The sequence below is a fragment of the Sclerotinia sclerotiorum genome, genomic scaffold, assembly GCF_000146945.2.
Source record: "Sclerotinia sclerotiorum 1980 UF-70 scaffold_14 genomic scaffold, whole genome shotgun sequence".
NCBI lineage: Eukaryota > Fungi > Ascomycota > Leotiomycetes > Helotiales > Sclerotiniaceae > Sclerotinia > Sclerotinia sclerotiorum.
Genome location: NW_001820822.1, coordinates 702652 through 728905, shown reverse-complemented (window position 1 = coordinate 728905; position 26254 = coordinate 702652). Strand labels below are relative to the sequence as shown.

Below are 26254 nucleotides of genomic sequence, written 5' to 3'. Positions count from 1 at the left end.
CTAAGCTATTTAAAAAATACATTATTATAATTACCCATACCCATACTTATACCCATACCCATCTACATTTCCATTTCCATTCCATCTCGCCAAATGTAGACCTTACTGATGTAAACCTTGCAAATGTAGACCTTGCTGATGTTGACCATGCAATATTTATCCCTTCCCTTTTAAAAATCATTCCTAATCCATTTTGTACAATCCATTCTTAACCCTATATCCACCATCAATCTCCTCGACGTTCATGAAATCCACGAAATGTACCATCATCACTTTCACTATCAAATCCGTCCATCCACTCAAGCTCTTCATCCTTCAATCCCCGACCTAATTTTTGATTGATCCTACATCCAATGTCGGTGATATCATCTTTGAAAAGGCACTCCTTAGCCCAACTGGTAAATTGACACTCACTCCACATATCTTCAACAAGTCGTTTAGCCCATTTTGCTATTTGTGAAGGATCTTTTCCAACTAGCTCTTGCTTTTGCATCCATCGTAATTTCCGAAAGAGCTTTTCCCTAGGCAAATGAAAGTATGCTGAATCAAACATTGTGGTTCCTTTGTCTACTTGGATTTGAATATGATCTGGCATAGCTCGCTTCAACAAATCAGCGATCTTATCAAGCTCATAGATGTAACGATCCAAATCTGATCCAAGAATATTTTCGTATGGGTCTTCTTCATATTGATGAAAAATTCCACAACCAGCACACTCACGAAAAACTCCTGAATGTTTTTCTTTTTCGACAAAAGCTCTCAACTTTTTAGAAGCTTCAATCATTCGTCGATATTGAGGTTCTAACTCTCTCAAAATCAAAGCTCTAGCAGCTTTGAACTGAGTGACGTCCTCCTTATCTTTGGCTACGATCGCTTCTATAATATGAAATTATTAGTGATTTCCATGTAATGTCGCCCAAGAGATCATTTGATTGTCAAATATGATATGAGATATTGAAGAATAACCGTTGGCATTGAAGAATGAAAATGACTTACTAGAAAAAGCAAGCTCCACTGGATGATACGAGGAAGTACTGTGACCTTTGAATGGGTTGCCAAGAGAATGACTAGGAAGTTGCCAACCATAATCACGACTTTCTCTCCTACCACTCACGTGACCTTTCTGCAAAGTGCACATGTCTTTACTAAATCTTTCAGATCTTTCGAAAGATTTTGCGTACTGCTCCAGTCTCTTATGCATCTTAAATACCTTTTCAACAGGTGAAGGATCCTTGGCTAGAGCTTGATACTTTTGAACGATAGGTGGAGCCAAATCCATAAATCTTTGAAGAGTGGCCACGCCTTCATTGCAAAGGAAGTAAAATTCACTACTGCCGCCACACAATTGCGCTGATACTGGCAGATCCGTCTTCCATTGTGCGATAGTTAACTCCAATTTAACGTCTTTCAAAAGCCTCAATGGTTGTAACAGAAAGTTCAACTGTTCTTTGGAGAATTTATATTGAGCATCTTCGGTCTTGCTAACAGAATCAACTCTTCCAAGCCCAAGAACGATTTCGATAGACCTTTCTGGTCGTGTCGGTGCCTCTTGACATAACGCCTGACAGAAGTGAACGAAAGACTTTGATGGTATCGGGTCCAATGGAGTTGGCCTGTATGCACTGGTGATTATTCTCCAACGTTTAACTTTTTTCAATGCTTTGAAGGTGGTGAAATCGAAATGAAATTCATTTCCCGAATATCCCATCAAATTACGTTCCAGCTCATCCTCTGTATCACTATCAACATCGAAACCATCCGAACAAGCATCATCATATCTCGTGAGTGGTGATTGTGGGACATGGATGGAACCAAGCGGACCATAACCACCAATGCATTCAAGGACGAAAGTGTTTGAGCCGTAGAGAATTGGTTCCGCTTCGTCTCGAATAACTTTGCAGGTACGTAAGATGGCTGGGGAGAGTTCGAACTTGACATCCTTCCCAAAATCGGCCGTCTTACCGATGGATTCGACTTCGCTTAGTTTAGGATTCGTCAGAAGTAGTTTGTAGATCTTGAGACGAAGCTCTACAGGAAGTCTTCTCATGAAAATCGAGGTGGATTTCGCTTGAATCAGTCTTTCTTCTGCAGCTTTCAATTGTCCGACAGTACAATCAATAGTAACTAATTGCGTATCGACCGTCTGGCGAAGAGCAGCACATGCTTTCCTCTCTTCTTCAAGCTGATTGCGTAGTTGGGCGATCTGTTCATTTTTGGTTGGAGCTTTCGGCATGATGTTGATGATGATGATGATGTCACTTTCGACCTTTAGAAGACTTTAGTGAAGATCAGTCAGAGCGAACCCACGAAGGTTAGAATTCATTCTTACCCTTTTCTTTCCTTTTCTCACAGTTTTCTCACAGTTTTCTCGATTTATTCCGTCTTAAGCTCCTGACATTTATCGTGTACACATGAGGTGGTATCAATCGTGAGAATTGTACAGTACCACCACTTTTGATTGGTGAGGCGAGATCGGTGAAAGATCAAATGATTTTCGATAGTTGAATTGCTCGAGGAAGAGGAAGGGAAAGAGGGAGAAGAAGAGGAAGAGGAAGAGAAAGAGAGAGAGGAAGAAGAAAATGAGAAATTGAAGAGTAAGTAAGTAGTGAGGAAAACAAAAAATCCAAGGAGTGAAAGTGAATGATTTAGGTATGACTTTAAATGCTTGGCTGCCTAGCGTAACTGGTTAGTTTCTTATTAGTATGGAGGGGGAAGGAGCACTTGATGATATGATATGATGCAAGTCGCGATGAATCTGATCTGTGCATACCACCAAACCGGATATCAACCGACCATTAGGATAAAGTATTAAAGAGATTGAGATTAAATTGATGGTTGAATGAATAAATCAATAAATAAATGAATGAAAATACCGTTTCGAAATACAGAAATTGTTTCAACGTATGTGCGATTTATGATATATACCTAGTAACTCCTAACTCTCTCTACCTAACTAGTACTTCCAAAGTTACCACATACTAAAGAGAGAAGATATTAACGAAGAGAAATAGTCGGAATAAGGTCATTGTCTTGATTCATCAATCTACAAGCACCAAGGAATGTCCTATATACTTAAGAAATCATAAGTAATATTTGTATGCTACCTAGGTATTTAAAGCTATATTTAAAAGCCTTTTCGTCTCAGGTCCTCCATCTTGGTACACATACATACTATACTGGCTGAGTCAAGAAGTCAAGTATCCGATGATTAATGAAGAAACCTAGCCTTTCCAGCACCTCAAAATTATAGTATAACTTTGTATTTCTGAGTTTCCACTCTTGACCCCAAATAAATATAATCTCTTTACTTCTATTGTATTGCCATTCGAAAAAGTCATAACACTTCAGTTGCCATTCCCCCAATCATTCTAGATACCACCATACGATGGCACTACCATTCCATCATCATCCTTCCACTTTCCAGCATCTTAAACCTTCCCCTTCGTCGCCCTATCTAAATTAAAAGCTGCACTAATCAAAGCCAAGTGACTAAATGCCTGTGGCGTATTTCCCAATTGTTCACCACTCCTCGCAATCTCCTCACTAAACATACTCAAATGATTACCGAAACTTAACATATTCTCAAATATGCTAACTGCCTTTACCAAATACTTCCTATCATAAACACCCGCCCTAGTAAGTGCTTCAACCAACCAGAAAGTACACATAGAGAATGCACCTTCGCGACCACCAACACCATCTTCGGATGTAGCAGTATTGTAACGGAAGACGAGACCGGTTTCTGTGAGACCTCCTTTTTCAGGGGAAAGAAGAATTTTATCAATTGTATTTAGGAATCGTGGGTCATTGGGAGAGATGAAGAAGACGAGAGGTGCAATGAGAATAGATGAGTCAAGCATGGTGCGGGATTCATAACTTTGGACAAAGACTTGTAGATCAGTGTTGTAGCCTACCGATTTGTCAGTTAATTCCAATGAAGGAATTTATCTCATAAGAATGTAAGCTACATACCTTTCTCCATGATTTCTTCATAGATAGTATCACGAACTCTTAACCATTCTGCTTTATTCGGACAAGGCAAACAACGTTTTTCCGAAAGACGTACTCCACGGTCAAATGCTACCCAGAGCATAATCTTGGAATATGTGTAATTTTGTTTTCTGCTTCGGACCTCCCAAATCGACATATCGGATTCTTTCCAGATTTTCAAAACATAATCTGAATCTGTTTAGTATGATGTTCTTGTGAAAAGTTGACATCGCGCATCATACCTAGAATTTCCCTTACTGCTACCCATTGATCCCATGTAACAGGCTTTCCATATTTGTTCCAAAGATATATAGCATCCATAAGCTCACCATAGATATCGAACTGTTGATGAAAAGCTGCACCATTACCAATACGAACTGGACCACTATCTCTATAACCAGAGAGATGGCTATGAAGGATTAGTTAAGACAAGAAACAAAACTCTCAAAACACTCACCCAAGCTCAATTTCCGGAATATCAGTCTCGCCACGAATTGTGAACATTATCGGTAAAGCACCATCTGGACCTCTTGACAATCTAAATCGATCACTGATAAAGCTCATGTATGCATCGGCTTCTTCAACGAATCCCATCCTGAGTAGAATATAAATTGTGAAACTAGAATCTCGTACCCAGGAGTAACGGTAATCCCAATTGCTTGGAAAAGTTAGTTGGGCATACATAGAAGAGCTCCTCACTTACCGGACTCCTCCAATATCTTCAGGAATAGAGAAAGTGGGTGCCGCAATAATTGCACCAGTAGGCTCGTAAGTCAATAACTTTAAAATCATCAAACTTCTAGCAACCACCTCTCTCCAGCGACCTGTATATTTACTTTGACCAATCCAGCTTGACCAAAATCTTTGAGTATCATGTTGTTGTGCATCTAAAACTTCGGTAGTGACATCCCTAGTAATATGATTGGGAATATCATCACGCAAGACGAACGAAATAGCTTGACCTTCTTGTAATCGTATATTTGCAACAACACCATCACCTTTACCTTCCTTCTGTCTTACTCGACGGAATATTAGGGAGGGGCATGACTCTTTATTCTCCTCACCATGATCAATAGTCACATCGAGTTGAAGTTTTATGTCTTTACTGGTAAAGGTAACCGTTTTGCTCTCCAGTGCTCCTGGGGGATGCTCCGGCATAAGAATTTCGAGATCATGTTCATCGCGGGCATAATTGAAAGCTGGAAATATCTCCACATCTAAACAAAGTTGTGAGATATGATGACTGACTGCCGCCATGTTCTGGATCTTTCTCACCTAAATCGACACTACCTCGAATACATTCGACTCGACGTACCAGCCATTTTTTCAATTCGCCTTGAACTTTTGTAGTTTCTCGAAACGGCATGGAGCTTTTTTTTGCGACATGACTATGGTTAGGACGTGGAAAGAAATCGATCAAGTCAACTACACCCTCTTCATGAATATATCGAGTTTGTAGGATATTTGAAGATGGAAGGTATTGTTGCTTTGTATTGAAAGTAACTCCAGATGCAGGAGTGATTGAAAAATGGCCACCTGAGAGGTTCGCAGAGTTAGCATTTGCAGTTGTGGTGTTTAGGAGTAGCATATAATCCGGGGTAATTTGTGAAGCTCGTTGAGGGACCTGGTGGACATTAAAATGAGGGGTAGTTTTGATATCCACAATATTCTGAGACAACCAACACTGCCAAACCCACCTTTATCTTTGTCTAGAAGTCGACCAAATACCGAAGGAGAATCGAAATCGGGCCTAGATGTATGGACATAATAAGTACTTGGAAGAGCTTCAAAATAGTCCATCATAGCTTACCAGCACATAAAATCAATACTTCCATCGATACCTACCAAAGCACAAGTTCTCATATTCCCAATTAGACCATAATTCTCTATTGGTAAATATCCCGTGTCGTGGCGACGAGAAACTTGGGCAATGCCGGGGACAGACATTGTTGATAGATCAAAGTACGCGTTTGTTGAATGTGAGTGATGCAAGTTGCCTTTGATGGGAGATGAGGAAACGAGGAAATAGTACAGAGTAAACAAGTAAAAAAGAACAAAGCAATCGAAACAGTGTAACGAAATGATTGCAGGTAAAGGAGATTTGATGCAGTAAATAAATCGATCAATCTCACAGTGAATGAATTACGTGTGATACGTTTCACATAAGAAATTGAACTATCTGTGTAGCCATAAGATTTATTTATGGCTTTGGTTGGGGGGATGTTTTGAAGCTGGAGATTGATAGATAGATTGATACCTTGATACCTAGCTTATTGATGTTTGATGTAAGAGAAGTTGAACAATCACAGCTCAGTCTCGGATAGCCACGAGTGAAGCTTGAGGGAAAAACGCGATCTTTTCGTCATACTTACGGGAGGAGGGAAAGCTTGACATTTCCGTTCCGTTAACTAAGCCCAGCTAACCCCAACTCAGGTCCCTTTTGCCAATTTACTACTGGATTAGCACGATGAGATGTGTGATGTTTGATTTGATTGATTGATTGATCGATGATTGATAATTGATGATTGATTGACTGATTGATTAATCATCATAATCCAAAGTCCTGGGGAAATCCCAAGAATGATCTTTCATTCAACAAAATACTTAAAATGGTCAGAGGACAACATTAAGTACAGTAAGAGAATATGTTGTGTCTTCTCATTTAGGTGAAACAATCACGAGAAGAAGATGATTATGGCTTTCATCATCTGACACAACAGAAGCGGTCAAGAAGAAGAGCTGAACTGTAATAAGAGTTAAGAGTTGAGAGTCGAGACTTGGGGAAATGTTAACTGGAAGTCCGGAAATCCTGCCAATATTCGGGAGATCGAATGAACACGGGAAGATTTTCTTTTTCTTTTAAACTTTCACCACTGACTTCATAGTCTACTCTTAAGGCTGATGATGACATTGAAAATGTACGTTATCCTCTTTGATTCATGCATAGATCAAGAATATATTGGTGTTCTTTGGAATAAATTTGAAGGATGTTGACGATGTTCAAGACATTCAGGGACATTTACTTCTAGACCGGTGTATCATCCAAGGTATATCCCCAATTGATGATCACCGGAATGGGGCGGAAAGACTTCATCGTTCAGTGGGAACTGGAGTGGACTCGGTAGAGTGTGTGGAGAGCATCACCCAGTCAAGAGCTTGTAGAGCACATGGCCAATAGGATAGAGGGCGAGAGGTATAGAAATGTGAACTCGACTACTAGGTATCTATCTAATCGATCGTACTCGTACCTACTTCAAGGTCGAGAGGTTGTGTATACGAGTACAGTAGATGTAATTTGAGGTGATGGGGGTCAAAGCAATCTATGTCTCTAGTATACTCAACGTTCATAATATCTTTGTTGCCCCGTCTATGTAAACCCCTTTGGAATGTAAATATAAAATCTACATAAGAAATATATAAAATACATAAAATTACAAACTAATTCATAAAATCCAACGTTAACCTTAAATGTTCCTCTAATTTCGTTTCACAACATCTAATTCGTACACTTATCAATCGCCAAGTCAAGTTAAGCTGTTCAAGTAAGCAGTCGCGTGTACCTCATACAAGCTCAGTGCTCGCACGCATTTGTATCATGTATCATGGTCACAATGTCACAATAATGTCACATCCCTAGCACCATTTTTGGACCCCCTCCCCCTTGATGCTTGCCAAGATTAGCAGAAAAGCTCAAACTATTCAAACTATCCACCTTTCGGGCATAAATCGCAAGGTCAGATCTCCACAATACGACCCTCAATCGAAAGCTTACAGGCCCAAAAATAATGAAGAGTACATTAGCAAATCCACCTTGATTCAGTAATTACCATGGCCTTAGAGGAGACGAGATCCAAGATTCCTGCAGCAGCACAGGTTCAACATCATTCACAATTGGAGGAAGAGGAGACACTACCGATATCCGATCAAATCTCCACCGAGAACACTTCACTTGAATCTTCACAATCAAAACCACTCTCATACCCACATTCGCGCTCGCACTCGCTATCACTCTCATTCCCTCTCTCGGACACAAATCCACACCCACACTCACATCCACACTCACCTCAACCCTCAAAATCTCATTTTCCTATACAAAATTTACCAAGAACTTCCACATCTGAAGCATCGGCGCGTTCGGAAGAAGAATTGTTAGATCCAGATGCTGCTGCAGCTCTCGCAGATTTACACCCAACAGATACAATCATGGATTCACAACCTTCGGGTCATCGGCGGAGGAGAAGTAGCATGATGAATAGCTTGGATCCAAATTCAAGAGTCCCAAAAGCAAAGCGATCACCAAAAACTTCTATAATTGGAGGAGATACGAAATCTGGAGATAGAGGGTCAGACGATGATTCGAGATCTACTAGCGATGATATGGAATTGAATAATTTCTCTGAAGATGGTGATTTACAAGATGATGAGGAAACCGGTTTGACTGCCAAGTCGAGAGCAAAACGAAAGAAGAAGAAGATACGGCATCAATCAATGGATCATAGAATTGCGGGAGATATTAAAGTAACAACAGATGAGAAGAAAGAAGCGGATTGGAATGTCGTGAGGAAGAGTTTAATGAATGGGTCTCTAATAGGACTTTGGTATATATTTTCTCTATCAATATCTATAGTAAGTTCATCTTCTTCGCCTCCCAAATATTTTCTAACCATCAAATAGTATAACAAATGGATGTTTGATCCAAAACATCTCAATTTCCATTTCCCTCTATTTACAACATGTATGCATATGCTAGTACAATTCTCTCTCGCGAGTCTCGTTCTTTACTTTCTACCTCAATTTCGACCTCGATATGATTCTATTTCCAATCCTCACAATACACATGTATCGGATTCAGATATGGCTCAACATGAGATTGATATGAAGAAACCGTTAATGACGAGAATGTTTTACTTTACACGAATTGGACCTTGTGGAATGGCAACAGGATTGGATATTGGTCTTGGAAATATGTCTTTAAAATTCATAACCCTTACATTTTATAGTTTGTACCCCTTTCCTTAGTGGAGATATCCTACTAACATATACCAAAGCTATGTGCAAATCCTCGTCTCTCGCATTCGTACTTCTTTTCGCATTCGTATTTCGTCTCGAAACTCCTTCTTGGCGTTTAGTTGGTATTATATTCACAATGACAGTTGGTGTTGTAATGATGGTATTTGGTGAAGTCGACTTTTCGACCAAGGGCTTTATTCTCGTCATATTTGCCGCATTTTTCTCCGGTTTCCGTTGGGGTTTGACACAAATTCTTCTTCTTCGCAACCCAGCAACTTCGAATCCTTTCTCCTCGATTTTCTACCTTGCTCCTATCATGTTCGCCTCTCTTCTAATCATCGCTACTCCCGTAGAAGGATTTCCAGCACTTTGGGAAGGTCTGAAAACATTAGTCGAAGTCAAAGGTCCAATCTTCGGTCCTGCACTTTTACTATTCCCAGGTTGTATAGCTTTTTTCATGACAGCCTCGGAATTCGCTCTGCTACAGCGTACATCCGTCGTTACTCTTTCAATCGCAGGAATTTTCAAAGAAGTAGTTACAATTTCAGCCGCAGGATTAGTTTTCCATGATCCTCTTACGTTAATCAATATCTCTGGTCTCTTCGTCACAATCGGTGCAATCGCAGCATATAATTGGATTAAGATTCGAAAAATGAGAGAAGATGCTCAAACAGAAGCTCATAGAATTCATGAAGCTGCAGAAAGAGCAAGAGAAAGTGGAAGTGATGCAGATGGAGAAGATGGAGAAAGTGATTGGGATGGTCAAGAGGGAAGTTATGTTACAAATGATGGCGACATTCTACCAAACCCGGATAGATTCCAAGTCAAAAAAGGAGAAAGTTCAAGAGCAGAAATTGCACCATTGGTTGGAAACAGCGCAAAGAAAGATTTGAGTGATTGACTATTTTCATTCAATTCACTACGTCGATTCAAAATTTCTTATTTACATATTAAAGAAAGGAGAGAAGATAAGAGAGTTGATTAACTCTCTTGGCTATACATTTACATATATATTTATACTTGGACTTATATTTATACTTTATGTTTATATCTATTTATACTCACGTTTATAAATAGAAATTTGTCGTTATGCTAGAAAGAAAGCAGCTGATGGCATAGCATGAGATTGGATAGGGATACCCGGCGTTTTGAGTGTGGTGCTTTTTAGATACTGTCTTGAATGGATGGTATGATATTGGTATTAAGTCGGTTGTCTAGTAGTTTGGCTGGTTTTAGTTCTGGGTTTAGACTTGGACTTGGACTTGGACTTGGGATTGGACTTGGGTTGGGCTGGTAATATGTATGTGGTTGATTGGTTGGTTTAGTAGCATAGTAGAGCAAAGCATGTAGAATAGAGCATGTAAATGAGGATACTTATTCTTTTTTTTTTTGGATGATGATGAAATTGTTTTCCCCTTACCTCTTACCTTGTTTATTGTTTGTCATGATATTGGATGATAGGTAATAGGTAATAGGTAATAGGTGATGGATTTGATCTAATTTAATTTGAATGTGAACTATGTATGTATGAACATATGTATCTAAATAGGATAGTTCTTGGCTGTGTGTAGTATATAGTATAGTGTAGAAATAGAATTGGGTATCATAAAATACTTCCCTTCCCTTCCCTTCTCTTACCTTCCCTTCCCTTCCCTTCCCCTTCTCTTTACTCTCTTCTCTTTCCTTCCTATCCCATCCCCTCGAAATTCTAAGATTTTACCTTAGACGTGAAAAGCAAGACCCTCGCCTCACAATTCCTCCCCCCAAACAATCTCAACCCTCCTCTTCAACCCCAATCCCTTGCCCACCTTTCCGGACACCTTCTCCAACTCCACATCTTTCTCTCGCGCTCCCAAATCACCCAAGACCCTCAATCTCACCCCCTCCCTCTTCCCCTTCTTGCCCAACCCATCTGTCCATTCCCCCTTAAACCTAAATCCAAGCCCTTTCCCTCCATCTCCAACATTCCTCCTAGGAACAACAACCAACCCACAAACCCCCCTCGCCACCGCCCCCAAATAATCACACCACCAAGCACCCTCCTCCCCCACTATCCCCCTCAATCCCCCCAATACCCCCCTATCCACTTTCCCCACATCGTTTTCCCACCGCGCACACAAGGTTAATGAAAGTATCGCAATAACCTCATGCGATAATCCGGGCATTCCAGCCATTGGTCCCGAAATAGGAGTATGTAATGCGCGGGCCGCGTTTAAATTCGATATATCTGCCATGTTTTCCCACATGTATTTTACGATATAGGATAGGATTTCCCGAGTGAAGATTTTAGTACCGGGTTGGGAGGCGGGGAGTGATGAGGAGAGGATTTCTATTAGTTCTGTGACTTGGGTATCGCTCATGGAGTGATTGGAAGGGAGAAGTAATAAAGGATGAGTTTCTTGGATTTGGGATGGTAGTTTGAGAAATAGTACTCCTTCTCTATTTCCTCCGCCGCAGAAAATCACTTCTTTGATATTTGGAACGACGGAAATGATCCCCACGACCACTTCCACTATGGCGGGAAATTGTTCTCGTCGTCGCTTACTCATGCCGTGAATCTTTTCCTTCTCGACTTCATTCACACGGAGCATTTCTCTCGTTTGCCTGAATCGCTTTCCGGATACTTTGTAGCCGGCAATAGAGGGGATAGGATAGGGATTTATGGGATCAGTATGCATCAACATACTTCCATAACCTCTGAATCCTCCACCGCAGAGATATATCGTCACACCCTCATTCTCTACCTGCTTCTGCAGTTCTTCAAAACTTCCACATAATCCCTGGAATGTCTCTTGAAATCGTGTTCGCATATCATTCCGAATATCATCAATATCTCCCTTCCCCAACATTGCCGTCATCTTCGCAGCTCCAAACGGCATACTCTTCGCAAACGCTGCACTCTTTCCCCAGTACGTTTCCACGCCCGTAGATGCTTCCAACATCTCAACAGAAGATGCAGAAGATACAGAAGCACCACTATCCATAAAAGCCATCTGCACACTCCCACCCCCCAAATCCATCATCAAACCCCGCACACCCACAAACCCACCCCTCGCCCCCATCGCCCCCAACAAACTCTCGACCTGCGGACTCAAAATATCAACTTCTAGCCCACTCTCCCTCTTAATCGCATCCGTCATCTCTTTCCTATTCAGCGCCGTGCGCATAGCTTCCGTAGCAAAAACCCCAATATTTTTCGAAAGCACCCCATAGGAATCACAAGTATATTTAAATCCCGCAAGACGTTTGGCAACTTGCGCAATGATATCGGAATCGAAAATTAATTCTCGAGAACCGGGAAGAGAAGAATGGAGGGCATCGTAGAGGGAAATGGGAGCGCGATCGCGATAGATGCAAGGAAGGAGACGGGCGGTAGGAGGAGAGAGATCCGAGATGGAAAATCGAATTCCGTTGCTGGGGATTTTAATTAGTTGGGAGTTCTTAATTATGACTTTTGTTTATGGGAAGGAAGCATACCTTCCCATGTCCACTAAAGCGTATAAATGATCTGTAGATTTTTTAACATCGTCTGCATTATGAGGAGGCATTCTGCTGGAAATGTTATCGATAGTTATGACGGATGGATCTGCCATGGTGGCATTTGCTTTGTCTTCCATTTTGAGATAGCGGAGTTTTGGGGAAGTATTGAACGATTTAAAGAAGTGTCTCTGTGACTTGAACCAAAGTCATTTTGAAGGAGAAAATAAAGATGGCATTGAAGTGATCTGCTGCCAACTTTTTTGCTTCATGTCGTGTTTGTGGAAAATGTGCCCCGCGTTTTGGAGGGGCACTGCATGTGATTGGAATTGCCCCTCCACATTTTGAGCTTTGGAGCATTGCATTATCATGAGCCGTGACTAGTTATAATGTTGCAAAGTTTTGCTTTCAAGAATTTGGGTTTCTATTTCGAGATAATTTTGGTACTAGATATTTAATAGTTGTCCCTGAATCTCACATGTTACATTTGTGAGCGAAAGGTAAGGCAAAATACGATAAGGTAATATTTTATAGTAGTTTCTATTCATACAACTTATAGTAGAAGCATATAAGCATAACATGGGAAAGAAGCAAATAATCTAATCTAACAATCAATACTCGAGTCTTTTGCTCAATAGGAATCAACCTACCTACCTATCCATCCATCTATCAGTAAAATTCTGCCCTCAGTCCGATCCATACCACAAAGAACCATTAGGGGTTTTAGAACCATCCAACCGCTACCAACTAATAAACCACCACATCCATCAAACATCAACAAAAGATCACTTCAGCTAGATTCGACCCGATCTATATCAAGAAGAGCTCTCAAGATCTCCTCCAATAACCAGATCATTAGACCATAAACTAATTCCATCTCAAAATCCCAAACTATCATTACCATCAATATCAAGGTTCTTACATGCCCCAAAAGAATAAACCCAAGGAGGAAGTTCCCCACTCACAAAGTAGGAGTGTTTTCAATTAAAAAAAATAAAATGTTTGGAAGACCAAATTAGTCATTAGTTATGTTCCAGCGAAGCCCATCATCGTTAAAATGTTCCCCAGAGATACACTCCATCATCCATAAATTCCCTGCCGATACCATAATCCATCATAAACTTTCCTTATATTACATGCCTTGATTATCTCCATCTGTATCGCCATGATCATGATCAATCCCATGAAAGGCTTCACCAAAAGCACTATCATCAACCAAATCACCCAAACCATGACCATCATCTTCCATATTATCACCAGCATCATATGAAGCTAAAGCATCACCAGCTGTATCTAAATCTTCAAGATCAAAATCATTTTCATTAAGTTCAGTATGATGTTCTTGTTCTTCTTGTTCTTGTGAATGTTCAACTTGTGGTTCAGGTAAAGATGTAGAATTTGTGGTTTGTTCTGGTGTATTGTTACTGGAAGGCTTAAGATAATCTGGTAGTGCTGATTGTTGATCGTGAGATTGGGGATTTGGTGTATTACTATTTGTGTTTGTATTTGAAGGATCTGCTGTAGGTGAGACACCTCCTGGTGGTATGACAACCCAATCTGAGGTATCACCAGTAGGCTGGGCAGTTGCAGTCATAGATTGGTGAGCTTCTGCTGTTGAAATTGAATCCTGCATATGTATATCTTGTTGTTCTTGTTGCGGTGAAAATTGATGTTGAGCAGCTTGTGGTGTTCCCATAGTTTGAGAAAGATGTGGAGATGCCATATGTAGAGCCCCTGCTGGTGTGGTTGCTGCAGATGGATGTTGTAAATGACCAGGAGTTGGATAATTCGCACTCATTGGTGTGGCGTGAGAGGAAGATGGATTGCTATTGTGAAATTGATCGAGTAAACCAGCAGTAGAATTAGTCATATCAACATCAGCGACATCTGACTCATTGATAAGAACACCACTTTGCTGAGAACCATTTCTAGAAGGTCGAGAAGGTTGAGGACTTGCTTGTGCAGCAACTTCTTCATATCCACCATCTTGAATACGACGAAGTTCACTAATTGCAACCGCATGACGACCAAGAGAAGCTTCAACCTTTGCGAGAACATCATCAACCTTGGAAGGAACTTTGATAGGAGTTTCGGTATCTTCATTCTCTTCTTCATCGATTTTCCCTTCAAGTCTCCAATATTCAGGACCAACATCTGAAGGATCATCAACAGCTGTACGTAATTCTTTCTCGGCTTGAGAGATAAGAGAGCCCCTTTGAAATTTCGCAAGACGTTTTGCATGTTTAGCTTTTATCTTTTCGATATCCTTATTAGTTTGTGCAATAGTATCGTGAGCTCTTTTTCGAAATTCTTCTGCCTTGCCTGGATCAAGACGGCCAACATAATTAAGTGCTGGTGTTGGTTCTTCGTTTTCTTTGAGAGGAGCATTAAATATACCTTCAGTGAGACTATTCAATTCACCACGAACACCAAGTCCAAGGTCTGTGGGAACGATTTGATGAATGGCATAAGGTGAAGATAGAACTTCCTCCATCCAATCATAATTTGTGAGAAATCTGCTGTAACTGATTTCGCGAGGTGTTGTAAGGTCGAACCAATCTCCTCGAGAATTTTCTTCTTCGTCTTCCTCAACAACTGCAGTGGTATTATTTGCAGCTGCGGCTTGAGAAACAGCTGTTCGAGCTCGTTTTGGAGGTGGACCAGGTTGAGGATGAGTTGGGTATGCCATTGATTGAGGAACTCTTGGTGGAATGCTCGCTGCATACATTGGTGCGCCTCTTGGATGACCACGAGGAAAATCAATTTTTGCCCAATTGGCTCTATCATGAAGTAAAAATTCCTTGTGAATAAGTTGACCTTGTTGATGTAAATATTGCCTTGTGCTCATAATGGTTTGAATTTGTTGATTAATTGGGATGATGTGAGAGGGAAGACGGTCTTCCGGAGGAGCTTGAATGTAATGAATAATCCAGAGGTTTGGATCAGGTAAAGGGTTTTGATTTGGAATTCGAGGTGGTAGAATTCGATATCGGCGACGACTGTGAGATGCAATAGATTCACCAGTAGCATAACCAATTTTGCATTGATAAATCTCTAGAGTCTGCGAAGATAACTCGAGTCAGTAGAACTCTTTACAAATCATATTGATGGTAAACTCACGCATCCCATGACTTCCATAGAGAATGCCGTCTCTCCAGGAGCCCAGATATAACCATCACTAGGAAATTCATGACCCAATGTAGGTGTTTGCCATGATAATAAGACTGTACCATCAACAGGTCGATCAAGGTAAGTCCAATAAACAGGAGCCTGATCGCGAGTAATTTTTGGTGCATTTAAAAGCCATTCTGCTACTCTTTCCGGATGTAATTGTGAAGGTGTGTTTGGAAATCGATAAGTAGAGAGAAGATGAACGTGATGTAACTGCGCGATCAAATTAGAATATTGTTTGATGATTGAAGCTGGAAGAAGCTATAAAACATACCAAGTCGCGATGAATCCCTTGAGAGGGATCTTGCATTACCTGCATCGTGAATGTAATGATTGAAATCGCAAAAAGGAAAGCTTGAGATTGCCGTAAAGTCGAAGAAAAGTTGACAAGAAAATAACTGGTAAATCGAAAGGTAAACCTCGATCGATGTTGTCGCGAATGTTAGCAGACGCGAATTTAGTGATAGAAATTGGGAAGGCGCTAATGTAACACGTGACAGCTACCCTGGATGGTACTGGAAAGGAAAACCTGTGCTTTTGAATAATTTTGGATCAGATCAAGGCTTCGAGTAATGGCAGCTGTTGGTGCCAAACTTTCAAAAGGCAGCAAGGAAGTTATGCCAACTGCTTATGAAATCGAACCCAAGGGGAGAAATATAAAAACAAAAATCAGATCCTCCCAAGATCTGATTCTGAACCACCGCTAGGACGATGGTATCTTAGGCAATGCCATATTCATTGACTTCTCCCGCACGATACGTGGCCAAAGCCACTTTATCCAATCCCATTTCTGGGAATTGTCTTCTCTTGGCACTGAACTCTTCCAAGAGATATCCATTGAATCCAGGGTAGTTCCACTCGTAATCTTCATCCTGATTGGATTGTTAGTTTATTATCTATTGATGAATTGGATGAGAGTAGTGTGCTATCAATAAACAAGATAGATAGTAGAAGTATACAGCCAAGAGCTCATAAGTGGCAAAGAGTGTATACTCACAGTATCCATTTCGTCAGTCTCACAGCATCTCTGCACACCTTGCATGCCGATGATCCGTATCATACGTATCAAAGGAGCAAATTTGCCATTGGGACGATGCAAATGTCGATCAGGAGAAGGGTCTGAAGGAGATTTGAGAGAAGGTTTCAAAGGAGATGTGATAGGAGTTGTGGGAGAAGCTGCGGAGGGGGAGGTGAGGGAAGAAGTGGGGGAAGAGGTGGAAGGATATGTAGAGGGGGATGTAGACGGGGATTTAGGAGGGTCTTTAGAAGGGGCTTTGCAAGGGGCTTTAGAAGCAGAATTGATGCTGAGCGACCCTTTCCTCATCTTCTTCGGAATCCCACCATCCATAGCCTTCTTAGAATCGGGTTTCTTAGAAGCAGGTTTCTTAACAATTTTGTCAGTCGAAAGTTTCCTTTCAATATCCATTGACTCTTCCTCAAGCTCGACAGCTGTCGTTTCAATATCCATTCGTTCCGCTACAGACACAGCGGGATCGCCGCACTCCACCACCTTTTGTTTCTCGATAGTCTCTACTCCTCGAAGTAGAGCAATTTATTTCTTGCTTGATGGATGACGAAGGATTTGAGTAGGAGATTTTGCTGAGGGAGATGTTGCGTCGAGAATTGGCATTTTCGTCTTCTTTGAAATTTCACCACTTTTTGTCTTGGTTAGGATTGGATGGTGTTTTTTGGTGGGGGATGAAGGAGCTTTTGATTTTAGTTGGGAGGAAGGCATTGTGATGGAAATGGGAATGGGAATGGGAATTGTTAGTATGATATTATTGATTTTATTTTGCTGTAAGTGTAGTCGTTGTGATGGTTGTGATCGTGATGGTCATGCTGGTTTGTTATGATACGCTATTCGAAAAATTGAAGTTGTTTAAAAGAGGATGAAGACAATTTATCTACAATTAAGCATAACATCATTTCAGGAAATTAAAGAAGCCTGGAGATAGTTCAACCCGTACGGTATATCTGCTGTACTAAACATGGGCTTATATCACTTCGCTTAGATCTCATATGCGATATTGTGCTTTCTACAGTGAATTTTGATAGGCGAATGTGATTGGGAATGGAGATGTACATGACGGTGAAGATGAAGATAAAGGAGGGGTTTGAATGAAGAGATGTTAGATGCTATAGTTTCAAGACGAACTGGGAATTTGAGCTGCTGTTATCTAGTGGTAACGGATTGGTGTTCGATATCGAAAATGGAAAGATACTTTTAAGTGGTAAGATGGGAGAGAACTGAGATAGGTAAAACTTATCTCAACTTGTGAGAATCGGTTTTGGGAATAATATTGAAACATAGTTTCCGCATAGGATATCCACTTGAGTGGCATTCAATGGGCGCTCGAAAGCTATCACCTACTACTCCCAATCAACCTCTTACCACCGAACAGGATATATACTTGCAGCCCTGTGTGATATCTAGATAGATATTTTCACCAAAACTTCTCCATTTTCTAGCCACGACATCACACCCGTAGTTCCTATCTCCTTGAAATGTGTCTAGTACTGACGTCTAGCAGGAGGGATGTGATGCTATAATTATCCTAGGTAAATCTTCTTGCTATAACTTTCTTTATTGTCTAATGAATATAAAAGATTAAATTACTACTACCTACCTCTACTCACCGCACAATTCTGAAATAAGCAAGGAATATAGACACGTTAGAAGCGATCTAAACAGGACGTCTTAGCTCAAAGTGCTCAATTTCCGAGCGCCAAAAAGAACCTCAGATACTGTTGGGTTACTTGAGACTAGAAAGAGCATCAGATTGAATTTATTGATTCTCTAGCTAAGCAGTTAAGCTGCGAGTATATATTGAAAAAAAAATGAAGGAATAGGTTAGGTATTCGGCCTTCGGAATTAAAGTGCTTTGAAATCAAAATATTGAAAGCAAACAAACAGTATACCAAAAAGGAAAGAATGAATTAAAAGTTGAGTTTTGTTTGCTCCTTATATGCATATGTACTATATATGCATATGCTGCCAAGATCCCAGGAGGTCAACAGATACTATCATATCAAATGCTATCATCTGTCCTTGCTCCTAATGTGTTACTCAAAAGTTAAAAAAAAATGGTATTGTGTTATCCTAAGTAGCAATTAACATGACTGCGAATTCATAAACCCTAGCACTGAATACGATATCCCCTGATAAATCAAAAGAAAAGAAAAATCGCCTCCCCTACCCCATCCCCTTCACCATCCATCCAACCTACCACTCAACCTTCCTCATCCTAACATTCATCCCTCCCACTGGTTTCGTAGTAACTACACCCCCGACCCTCACCACTTCCCCCTTATCCCACATCTCCCACTCCAAACCACCTACCACCCCCGCTAACAAACACCTAAACTCACTAATTGCAAATCCCTTCCCTATACAACTTCTCTCTCCGTGAAAAAAAGTCATATTAGCAAAATTACTATCCGCGCCCCCGGTATTGGCACATCCATCTTCGAGCCATCGTTCCGGAGACCATTCGTCGGCTTTAGGGCCCCAGAGTTCTGGGGAGCGGTTGATGGCTAAGGGGGAGATGAGCATACGTGTCCCGATGGGGATGTGGAGTGTGGAGGAATCCGGGAGGGTGATGGATGTAGGTCTTGTGGAGGTACGGACGGAGAGAGGAACGGTAGGGTAGAGACGGAGGGTTTCTTGAATAACTGCGTTTAGGATTGGGAGGGAATCGATGATAGTGTGATTTGGTTCTGTGGGATTTGTATTGGAGGGTGAAGGGATTGCGGCGTGGATTTCTTGACGAAGTTTGATTTGCCAGTCTGGATGAATGGCTAGGAGATAGATAGCCCATGTAAGAGCTGAAGAAGTAGTTTCATGACCAGCTGCTAAGAATGTAAGGAGTTGATCTTCGAGATCTTCGTCACTGAAATCGTTGGAACGGACGAGGATACTTAGGATATCCATTCCATCGACTGTTTTACCTTCGCGTACTGCCTGACGTTTTTCATCGATGACTTCGCGACAGAAAGTACGAAGGTTCCCTGTTGTTTCAGCAATTACTTTGCTATATTTGAAAGGGAGTTTTTGAATGAGATCTTGAGGACCGAAAATGTTGGCTGCAAAGTAAAGACCTTTACTAATGGTAGGTTCGAGAAGTTCGTTATAGTCTCGTACTAGAGGATCATCTGGGTTTCTAAGAGCACCGAAATCCCTACCTACTCCAGCAACACCAATTATATCCAATGTAACACGAGTAGCCCATTCATTGAATTCGATATGTGATTCATTTCTTTTTTCCAGTGTACTTGTTTCAGTAATTTCTTGGGAGATACCTTCAACAAGACCAAGAGCTTTGGACCAAAAAACTGGATATAGTTCTCTAATATGTTTGACTTGAAAAGCGGGTAACAAATGTTTGCGTTGAAATTTATGAAGAGAACCTTCTGACATGATAGGTCCTTCACCCAAGATCAAGGTGAGAAATTTGCGAACCCCAGATGGTTTTTCATAATCGTATGAATTTCCAGCTAGAATACTTTTCAATACTCTAGGAGATGTAGGAATAAGTCTTTCAATATTTGCAAATGATCGAATGCGTAGTAAACCATCATTTGGTACATCTTTAACGAACTGTTGAATTTCATATCCAGGTGGTTTGCTGAATTGTGAAGAGCCATTGCCCCAGAGGAAGTTGTAAGACTATGAACATGTTAATGAATGAATGAATATGGGAAGTAAACTGAACTTACCACTGGACCTGGTAGATGACGAAGAGGACTAAAAAAGAAAGGATATATGAACATGCGCCAAAAAGAGAACAATGAAATATCAAGTAGAAGAAAACGGATTGTTGATCTCGAAACTCGATCGACGGTCAAATATTGTGGAAAAGTATAAACCAAGACAGCAGCAAGAGCTGTACAAGTTAGCCATTCTGTTTTACCCATTGTTTCGATATCGTCATTCAAGTTGTGTATGTATTGTAAGATAAAAAATCGAAAAGAAAGAGTTCACAATAGTAGAAAAAAGCAATCGAGGTAAGGATATCTTATATCCAAAGCCCGAATCGCTGGATGATATAAAAACGGACTAAGTGATAATTCAGAAACAATCTGATTCTGTGAATGTTTTATCCAAACTCATCAACCAAAGCCGAGCTATCAAAACCATCACTTCAAATACCCTACATCTCGGAATCACATGAAGATTTGATACTTTAACCCACCAAAACTCTTTGGCCTTTTGCTTGAAACACGAGTCAAGGTGGCAAGCGATACGTTTCTAACTTTCCTTGAGAATTCCATGCGAACCAGTAATATTTCTTGAGATGATCGTATTCTGAAAAGGTCTATTCAATAAATATTGATAGAAGATGGTGAGAGCGGGGATTGGATATATGGTTGCTGTATGGTGAAGTTTGGATTATGGCTAAATGTCTATTGGCTGACTAACCAACAACATCCATTTCATTTTTAGTGACCCCTCCCCCTTTCCCTTGTGCAAGAGCCGATAATCACTGTCAAACCAACCATCTAACCTTGAAGATTTTAATTCAGACGTAATTCAGACGTATATTTCTAAGTATTATAAATGACCTATAATTATATTTCTCTATCAAGTAAAGAATAGAGGCTCTAGGTAAATCGAGCCATCCATATTATCGTGGAGATGTATCTCATTGGCCAGCTTGAACCAAAGTTTATCATCAATAAATTCAAAACCAGACCTCGATATATGTTTCTGATATGCGCTGACAATCTTCACCATTCCTATTCCCTCTCCCACCCTTTCTTCCCATAACCTCTGAAAACATGATATCAAATCTTGCTATTACTATTATCCCAAAACCTTCAAGCCACCCTTGGTTTTACTTCCAGCCTTTTGAACACCAGCTCCAGTCTTATCTCTATTATTTTGTCCCCCATCATGCCTGTTACCACCTTTACCCTTATTCTTATTATTCTTTCCATGCTTGTTATCCTTTGGTGTAACAGCCTTGATCTCAGTAGTACTTCTTCTTAAAAGAACAGGATGACTACCAATATATTTTCCTTGCATATCCCTAGCAGCTTGAAAGAAATCATCTCCATCACTAAAACTAACAAATCCATAACCTTTACTTTTCGTAGTACGTTTATCTCGAATAACTCTTGCTTTTTGTAAAGATGACCAACGTGAAAATGCCTTGTGTAAAGATTCATCAGTAACTTCACCAGCAAGATTACCAACGAAAAGGCGAAAATGAGAAGGATCCCATTCAAGAAGAGAGGAATCTGTCCATTGTGTACCACCACCTGTTCGTACAACTGTCTTTTGATTGGTTTTGGAATCCGATACAATTGCTGCAACACCGGTATCATTGTGAGCGGCATTCGTAATTGCTTGTGAAGTCATATTTGGTCCAGCCTCGGTTCTACCTAATGGTGTCGCATTTGCATTTGATGCTGATGTGAGTCCTTCTCCAATTGTTGGGTATTTTCGAACAGCCCCAGTGTATCCACTATTAGAGGTAGAGGTCGTATTTGCATCCTTTCCAGCATATGCGCTTTGCCATTGTGCTATTTGTGCTGCCATCTCTGGATCTTCATCATATCCACCTATACCACGTCCTGCAGCGGCTGTGGGTGGCGCAAAAGGATTTCGAATTTGTGGTGCAGCTCCATATGCAGCTTCTTGCTGTGGTGCATTGGAATATGGATTATATGGTTGAGCTTGTTGGTAAGCAGCGGAAGGTTGTTGATAAGCTTGATAACTTGGTTGTGCCGGGGCAGCTACCGATCTAGGAGCAAAGCCAGTAAAGCCACCATATCCTCCAGGTGCAGGGGTTCTCGAGGCACCATTATTGCTAAAGGCGGGTTTGAAACCTGTTTGTGGATTCGCGGATGGAGGTGGTCGAGCGGGTAAGGAGGGATGGGGCGAAGGAGTAGATTTAAGACCTGGTGGTGGCGGATAGGACATGATGAATTGCTGTACGTATATATCTCTTGATAAGTGTTTAGACGTACCTTTGCGCTTTCAAAACGCACTGGTTATACCAAAACCTAAACGGAAAATTATGAATTCTAACGGGACTTTTGTCGTGATCGTTGCGATTCCTTTGATGGGTCTTTTAATTTTTTTTCGTTAAGTAGAAAGAAACGTGTCGCGTATTATTGACGCGATCGTGGTGGAAGATTTATGATTTGACAATTTTATGATTGACGTTGTTGTTCAAGATGAGGCTGTGATGGAAGGAATTCTAGAATAATTTCATATCATGTGATTGATGATTAGTCATATTTTAAGGTGACCCGAGCTCAGTTAGTGATGCCTGGAATAATAGGTTTCAAGTGTTGTGGTCTGTACGATGGGATTGAATTGCTTCGGGCCGATCGGTGACTTGGATTTACAGTTAGTTTTAGCTTGGTGGGGTAAATATCAAACGAACTTGGCTCGATGCCATAACTTGTTGGGTCTTGTTGGTGTGGATGCCACTGGATGGGAATTTAAAGTTATTGAGAGGGAAAAGGAATCATCTAGAAGTCTAGAAGTTCTATTAACGTGGACCTGAGTTGGAAGAGTTGGTTGACCGAGATGATTTTGCTGATGAGACAGAATACGCTCGGAGAAAATGATAAAAGATGGAAATAAAGAGATAAAGTGGGGGGAGAAGCAAGAACCAAAATAGAAGAACACCCGGCCAAGTTGTTACGCAGAAATGTCATGGCATGAGAATATTAGAGCACCTGATTGGTAGAGAGGACCCATCTTACCAATTATCAAGCTTAATATAGATGAATAATCATAAAGTGTCACCGAAGAGTGAAGCTCATACGTAGCACAGTACGTAGTTGATATGACAGTAAGACAACTTAGAGGAATACCTTTCATTCTCAATACAGCTTCACCGAAGATATCAAGGAGGGACGAGTTAGTAAGGAGGGGTAACACATTTGACCAATGATTATCAATAATTACAATAATTAATAGAAATTAACTAAAAGTGACTAAAAAGAGTTAATGATTAAATAATCCGATGGAGAAAGAATCCAATCATTTTCAATCATTTCCAACTACATCATAATATTTTCTCTACACACGAGTAATTTCTAAAAAGTTCTTTCCGAAAACAGCTCATCGGCCTTCAATTTCTTTGGACATCAGGGGGAATTCTCGATACAAGAAAGTTTACGGAGTACTAGGTTTACTTACTATCAAGGTAGAGCAGAGTAGAGTAAGCTTCTTAGAACGAGGGGCGAGTACGAGTATTATGAACATGAGACCGGAAATCCCACGAAATGATAAAAGCGGTAATGCGAATGGTAATGCTAATGGTGCTTTGGAAGTAAGTTAATAATTACTAAAATAAAAGCTTTGCCCCTCCTTGAAATTGTGTTTTGGAGGAGGTCCAACCATCTTTCATCACTCATTCTATAAAATCAAACCCATCTTTCCCGCCTTAATTTAGTCTTCCTTCACTCTCCATTTTCTTCCGGACAACAAATTCCCTTTCTCAACCTTTGACATCAACAATCATTGAAAATCATCAGGATAAATTTAATCAACGTTTGATTCATCTACGAAATCATCTAAAGATGTCTGAACCAACGTAAGTATACTTCTCAATCTTCATCTGCATTCTTCAAAAGAGCTATTCCCCTCCATCCCGTTACAGCAGAATGAATACCCCGCCATCGACAACCCTTCTTCCTTACCAGTCAACAACACCATAAGTATAACTTCATATATACTGACAATGAAATAGCGGAGATTTCGGCCTCATCGGCTTGGCTGTTATGGGTCAAAACATTATCCTTAACGCTGCTGATCATGGTTTCAACGTTATTGCCTTCAACCGTACTACATCAAAGGTTGATCGTTTCCTCGAGAATGAGGCTAAAGGTATGATAATCCTACATTTTCTTTTGGCAGATGATGAGAATGAAAAATCTAACTTTGATAATCTACAGGTAAATCCATTGAGGGTGCACACTCCATTGAAGAGTTCTGTGCCAAGTTGAAGAAACCCCGCCGTATTATGCTTTTGGTCATGGCTGGTAAGCCAGTCGACGACTTTATCGAGACTATTCTCCCACATATCGAGGAAGGTGATATCATCATTGATGGTGGTAACTCACATTTCCCTGATACCAACCGTAGAACAAAATACTTGGCTAGCAAGGGTATCCGTTTCGTTGGTAGTGGTGTTTCCGGTGGTGAAGAGGGTGCCAGATATGGCCCATCTTTGATGCCTGGTGGAAACGAAGAGGCATGGCCATACATTAAGGATGTTTTCCAAAGCATTGCTGCCAAATCTGATGGTGAGGCATGCTGTGAATGGGTTGGTGACGAGGGTGCTGGTCACTACGTCAAGATGGTTCACAACGGTATTGAATACGGTGACATGCAACTCATTTGTGAAGTATGTAACTTTAATTATCTTGAAGGTTCTTAACTAACTTCTATAGGCTTATGATATCATGAAGCGTGGTCTTGGTATGCAAGACAAGGAAATCGGTGATGTTTTCGCCGAGTGGAACAAGGGTGTTCTTGATTCATTCTTGATCGAAATTACCCGCGACATCATGTACTTCAATGATGATGATGGAACCCCACTCCTCGAGAAGATTATGGATTCCGCTGGACAAAAGGGTACCGGAAAGTGGACTGCTATCAACGCTCTTGATCTCGGTATGCCAGTCACTTTGATCGCCGAATCCGTCCTCTCCCGTTGTCTTTCATCCCTTAAGGAGGAGCGTACTCGTGCTTCCAAGGTCCTCTCCTACGTTGGACGATCAAACAAATTCGAGGGTGACAAGAAACAATTCCTTGAAGATTTGGAGCAAGCTTTGTATGCATCAAAGATTATTTCATACGCACAAGGTTTCATGCTTATGCAAGAGGTACGATTCAACCCTAGTTGGTTTTGCTATTCATACTAATAATATTTTAGGCTGCTAAGGAATTCAAGTGGAAGCTTAACAAGCCATCCATTGCTTTGATGTGGAGAGGTGGATGCATTATTAGATCCGTTTTCCTCAAGGATATCACAGCTGCTTACCGTGCTGATGATAACTTGGAGAACTTGTTGTTCAGTGATTTCTTCAACAAGGCTATCCACAAGGCTCAACCAGGATGGAGAGATGTTGTTTCCAAGGCTGCTCTTATGGGTATCCCAACTCCAGCTTTCAGCACTGCTTTGTCTTGGTTCGATGGTTACCGTACCAAGGATCTCCCAGCCAACCTTCTCCAAGCTCAAAGAGATTACTTTGGTGCTCACACCTTCAAGATCAAGCCAGAGCACGCATCTGAGAAATACCCAGAAGGAAAGGATATCCACGTTAACTGGACTGGACGTGGAGGAAATGTTTCTGCCTCTACTTACCAAGCATAAATTGGATATATTTTTTATTGATAGGTCAGGACTCATGCCTAAAATTGACGATATGCGAAATGTATTTAGACTGAGCATGGATTGAATGAAATGAAATGGTATATGAATTATTTATAATGGTATTTTTCTGGTCCTATTTAAAAGGTGCATGAAGTTTGATTTTGTGTTTTATCATTATGTTAGGTGAGAATCTAAGTACTTTTTGAGTGGAGGGTCGCCGCATTTCCTTCAAGAAAGATTACACAGGGAAGCTCTGATATCAAATA

The 26254-nt window shown here is 40.7% G+C and overlaps 10 protein-coding genes across 10 annotated transcripts; 2 read left to right on the top strand and 8 right to left on the bottom strand.

The window, feature by feature from the left end:
- Positions 1-226: 226 nt before the first annotated feature.
- On the bottom strand, positions 227-2233 carry SS1G_09879 (predicted protein; the record flags this gene model as incomplete). The annotated part of the gene is made up of 2 exons (XM_001589196.1): positions 227-876; positions 997-2233. 2 exons carry the CDS (start codon positions 2231-2233, stop codon positions 227-229), a joined length of 1887 nt encoding a protein of 628 aa, XP_001589246.1.
- A 1195-nt stretch (positions 2234-3428) lies between these two features.
- SS1G_09878 (hypothetical protein) lies at positions 3429-5937 on the bottom strand (the record flags this gene model as incomplete). The annotated part of the gene is made up of 8 exons (XM_001589195.1): positions 3429-3910; positions 3973-4179; positions 4233-4399; positions 4448-4648; positions 4694-5207; positions 5266-5526; positions 5688-5740; positions 5801-5937. The coding sequence occupies 8 exons, from the start codon at positions 5935-5937 to the stop codon at positions 3429-3431; spliced, it is 2022 nt and encodes a 673-aa protein (XP_001589245.1).
- A 1881-nt stretch (positions 5938-7818) lies between these two features.
- On the top strand, positions 7819-9901 carry SS1G_09877 (hypothetical protein; the record flags this gene model as incomplete). The annotated part of the gene is made up of 3 exons (XM_001589194.1): positions 7819-8616; positions 8665-8989; positions 9039-9901. 3 exons carry the CDS (start codon positions 7819-7821, stop codon positions 9899-9901), a joined length of 1986 nt encoding a protein of 661 aa, XP_001589244.1.
- A 343-nt stretch (positions 9902-10244) lies between these two features.
- SS1G_09876 (predicted protein) lies at positions 10245-10346 on the bottom strand (the record flags this gene model as incomplete). Its single annotated transcript, XM_001589193.1, has 1 exon — positions 10245-10346. The coding sequence occupies one exon, from the start codon at positions 10344-10346 to the stop codon at positions 10245-10247; it is 102 nt and encodes a 33-aa protein (XP_001589243.1).
- A 402-nt stretch (positions 10347-10748) lies between these two features.
- On the bottom strand, positions 10749-12617 carry SS1G_09875 (hypothetical protein; the record flags this gene model as incomplete). The annotated part of the gene is made up of 2 exons (XM_001589192.1): positions 10749-12414; positions 12478-12617. The coding sequence occupies 2 exons, from the start codon at positions 12615-12617 to the stop codon at positions 10749-10751; spliced, it is 1806 nt and encodes a 601-aa protein (XP_001589242.1).
- Positions 12618-13609: 992 nt separating this feature from the next.
- SS1G_09874 (hypothetical protein) lies at positions 13610-15967 on the bottom strand (the record flags this gene model as incomplete). The annotated part of the gene is made up of 3 exons (XM_001589191.1): positions 13610-15538; positions 15598-15861; positions 15923-15967. The coding sequence occupies 3 exons, from the start codon at positions 15965-15967 to the stop codon at positions 13610-13612; spliced, it is 2238 nt and encodes a 745-aa protein (XP_001589241.1).
- Positions 15968-16367: 400 nt separating this feature from the next.
- Positions 16368-17116, bottom strand: SS1G_09873 (predicted protein; the record flags this gene model as incomplete). The annotated part of the gene is made up of 2 exons (XM_001589190.1): positions 16368-16520; positions 16646-17116. The coding sequence occupies 2 exons, from the start codon at positions 17114-17116 to the stop codon at positions 16368-16370; spliced, it is 624 nt and encodes a 207-aa protein (XP_001589240.1).
- A 1755-nt stretch (positions 17117-18871) lies between these two features.
- Positions 18872-21080, bottom strand: SS1G_09872 (hypothetical protein; the record flags this gene model as incomplete). Its single annotated transcript, XM_001589189.1, has 3 exons — positions 18872-20314; positions 20365-20531; positions 21068-21080. The coding sequence occupies 3 exons, from the start codon at positions 21078-21080 to the stop codon at positions 18872-18874; spliced, it is 1623 nt and encodes a 540-aa protein (XP_001589239.1).
- Positions 21081-21451: 371 nt separating this feature from the next.
- SS1G_09871 (hypothetical protein) lies at positions 21452-22573 on the bottom strand (the record flags this gene model as incomplete). Its single annotated transcript, XM_001589188.1, has 1 exon — positions 21452-22573. One exon carries the CDS (start codon positions 22571-22573, stop codon positions 21452-21454), a length of 1122 nt encoding a protein of 373 aa, XP_001589238.1.
- A 1616-nt stretch (positions 22574-24189) lies between these two features.
- Positions 24190-25988, top strand: SS1G_09870 (hypothetical protein; the record flags this gene model as incomplete). Its single annotated transcript, XM_001589187.1, has 5 exons — positions 24190-24203; positions 24360-24496; positions 24565-25016; positions 25063-25497; positions 25548-25988. The coding sequence occupies 5 exons, from the start codon at positions 24190-24192 to the stop codon at positions 25986-25988; spliced, it is 1479 nt and encodes a 492-aa protein (XP_001589237.1).
- Between the last annotated feature and the right edge of the window lie 266 nt (positions 25989-26254).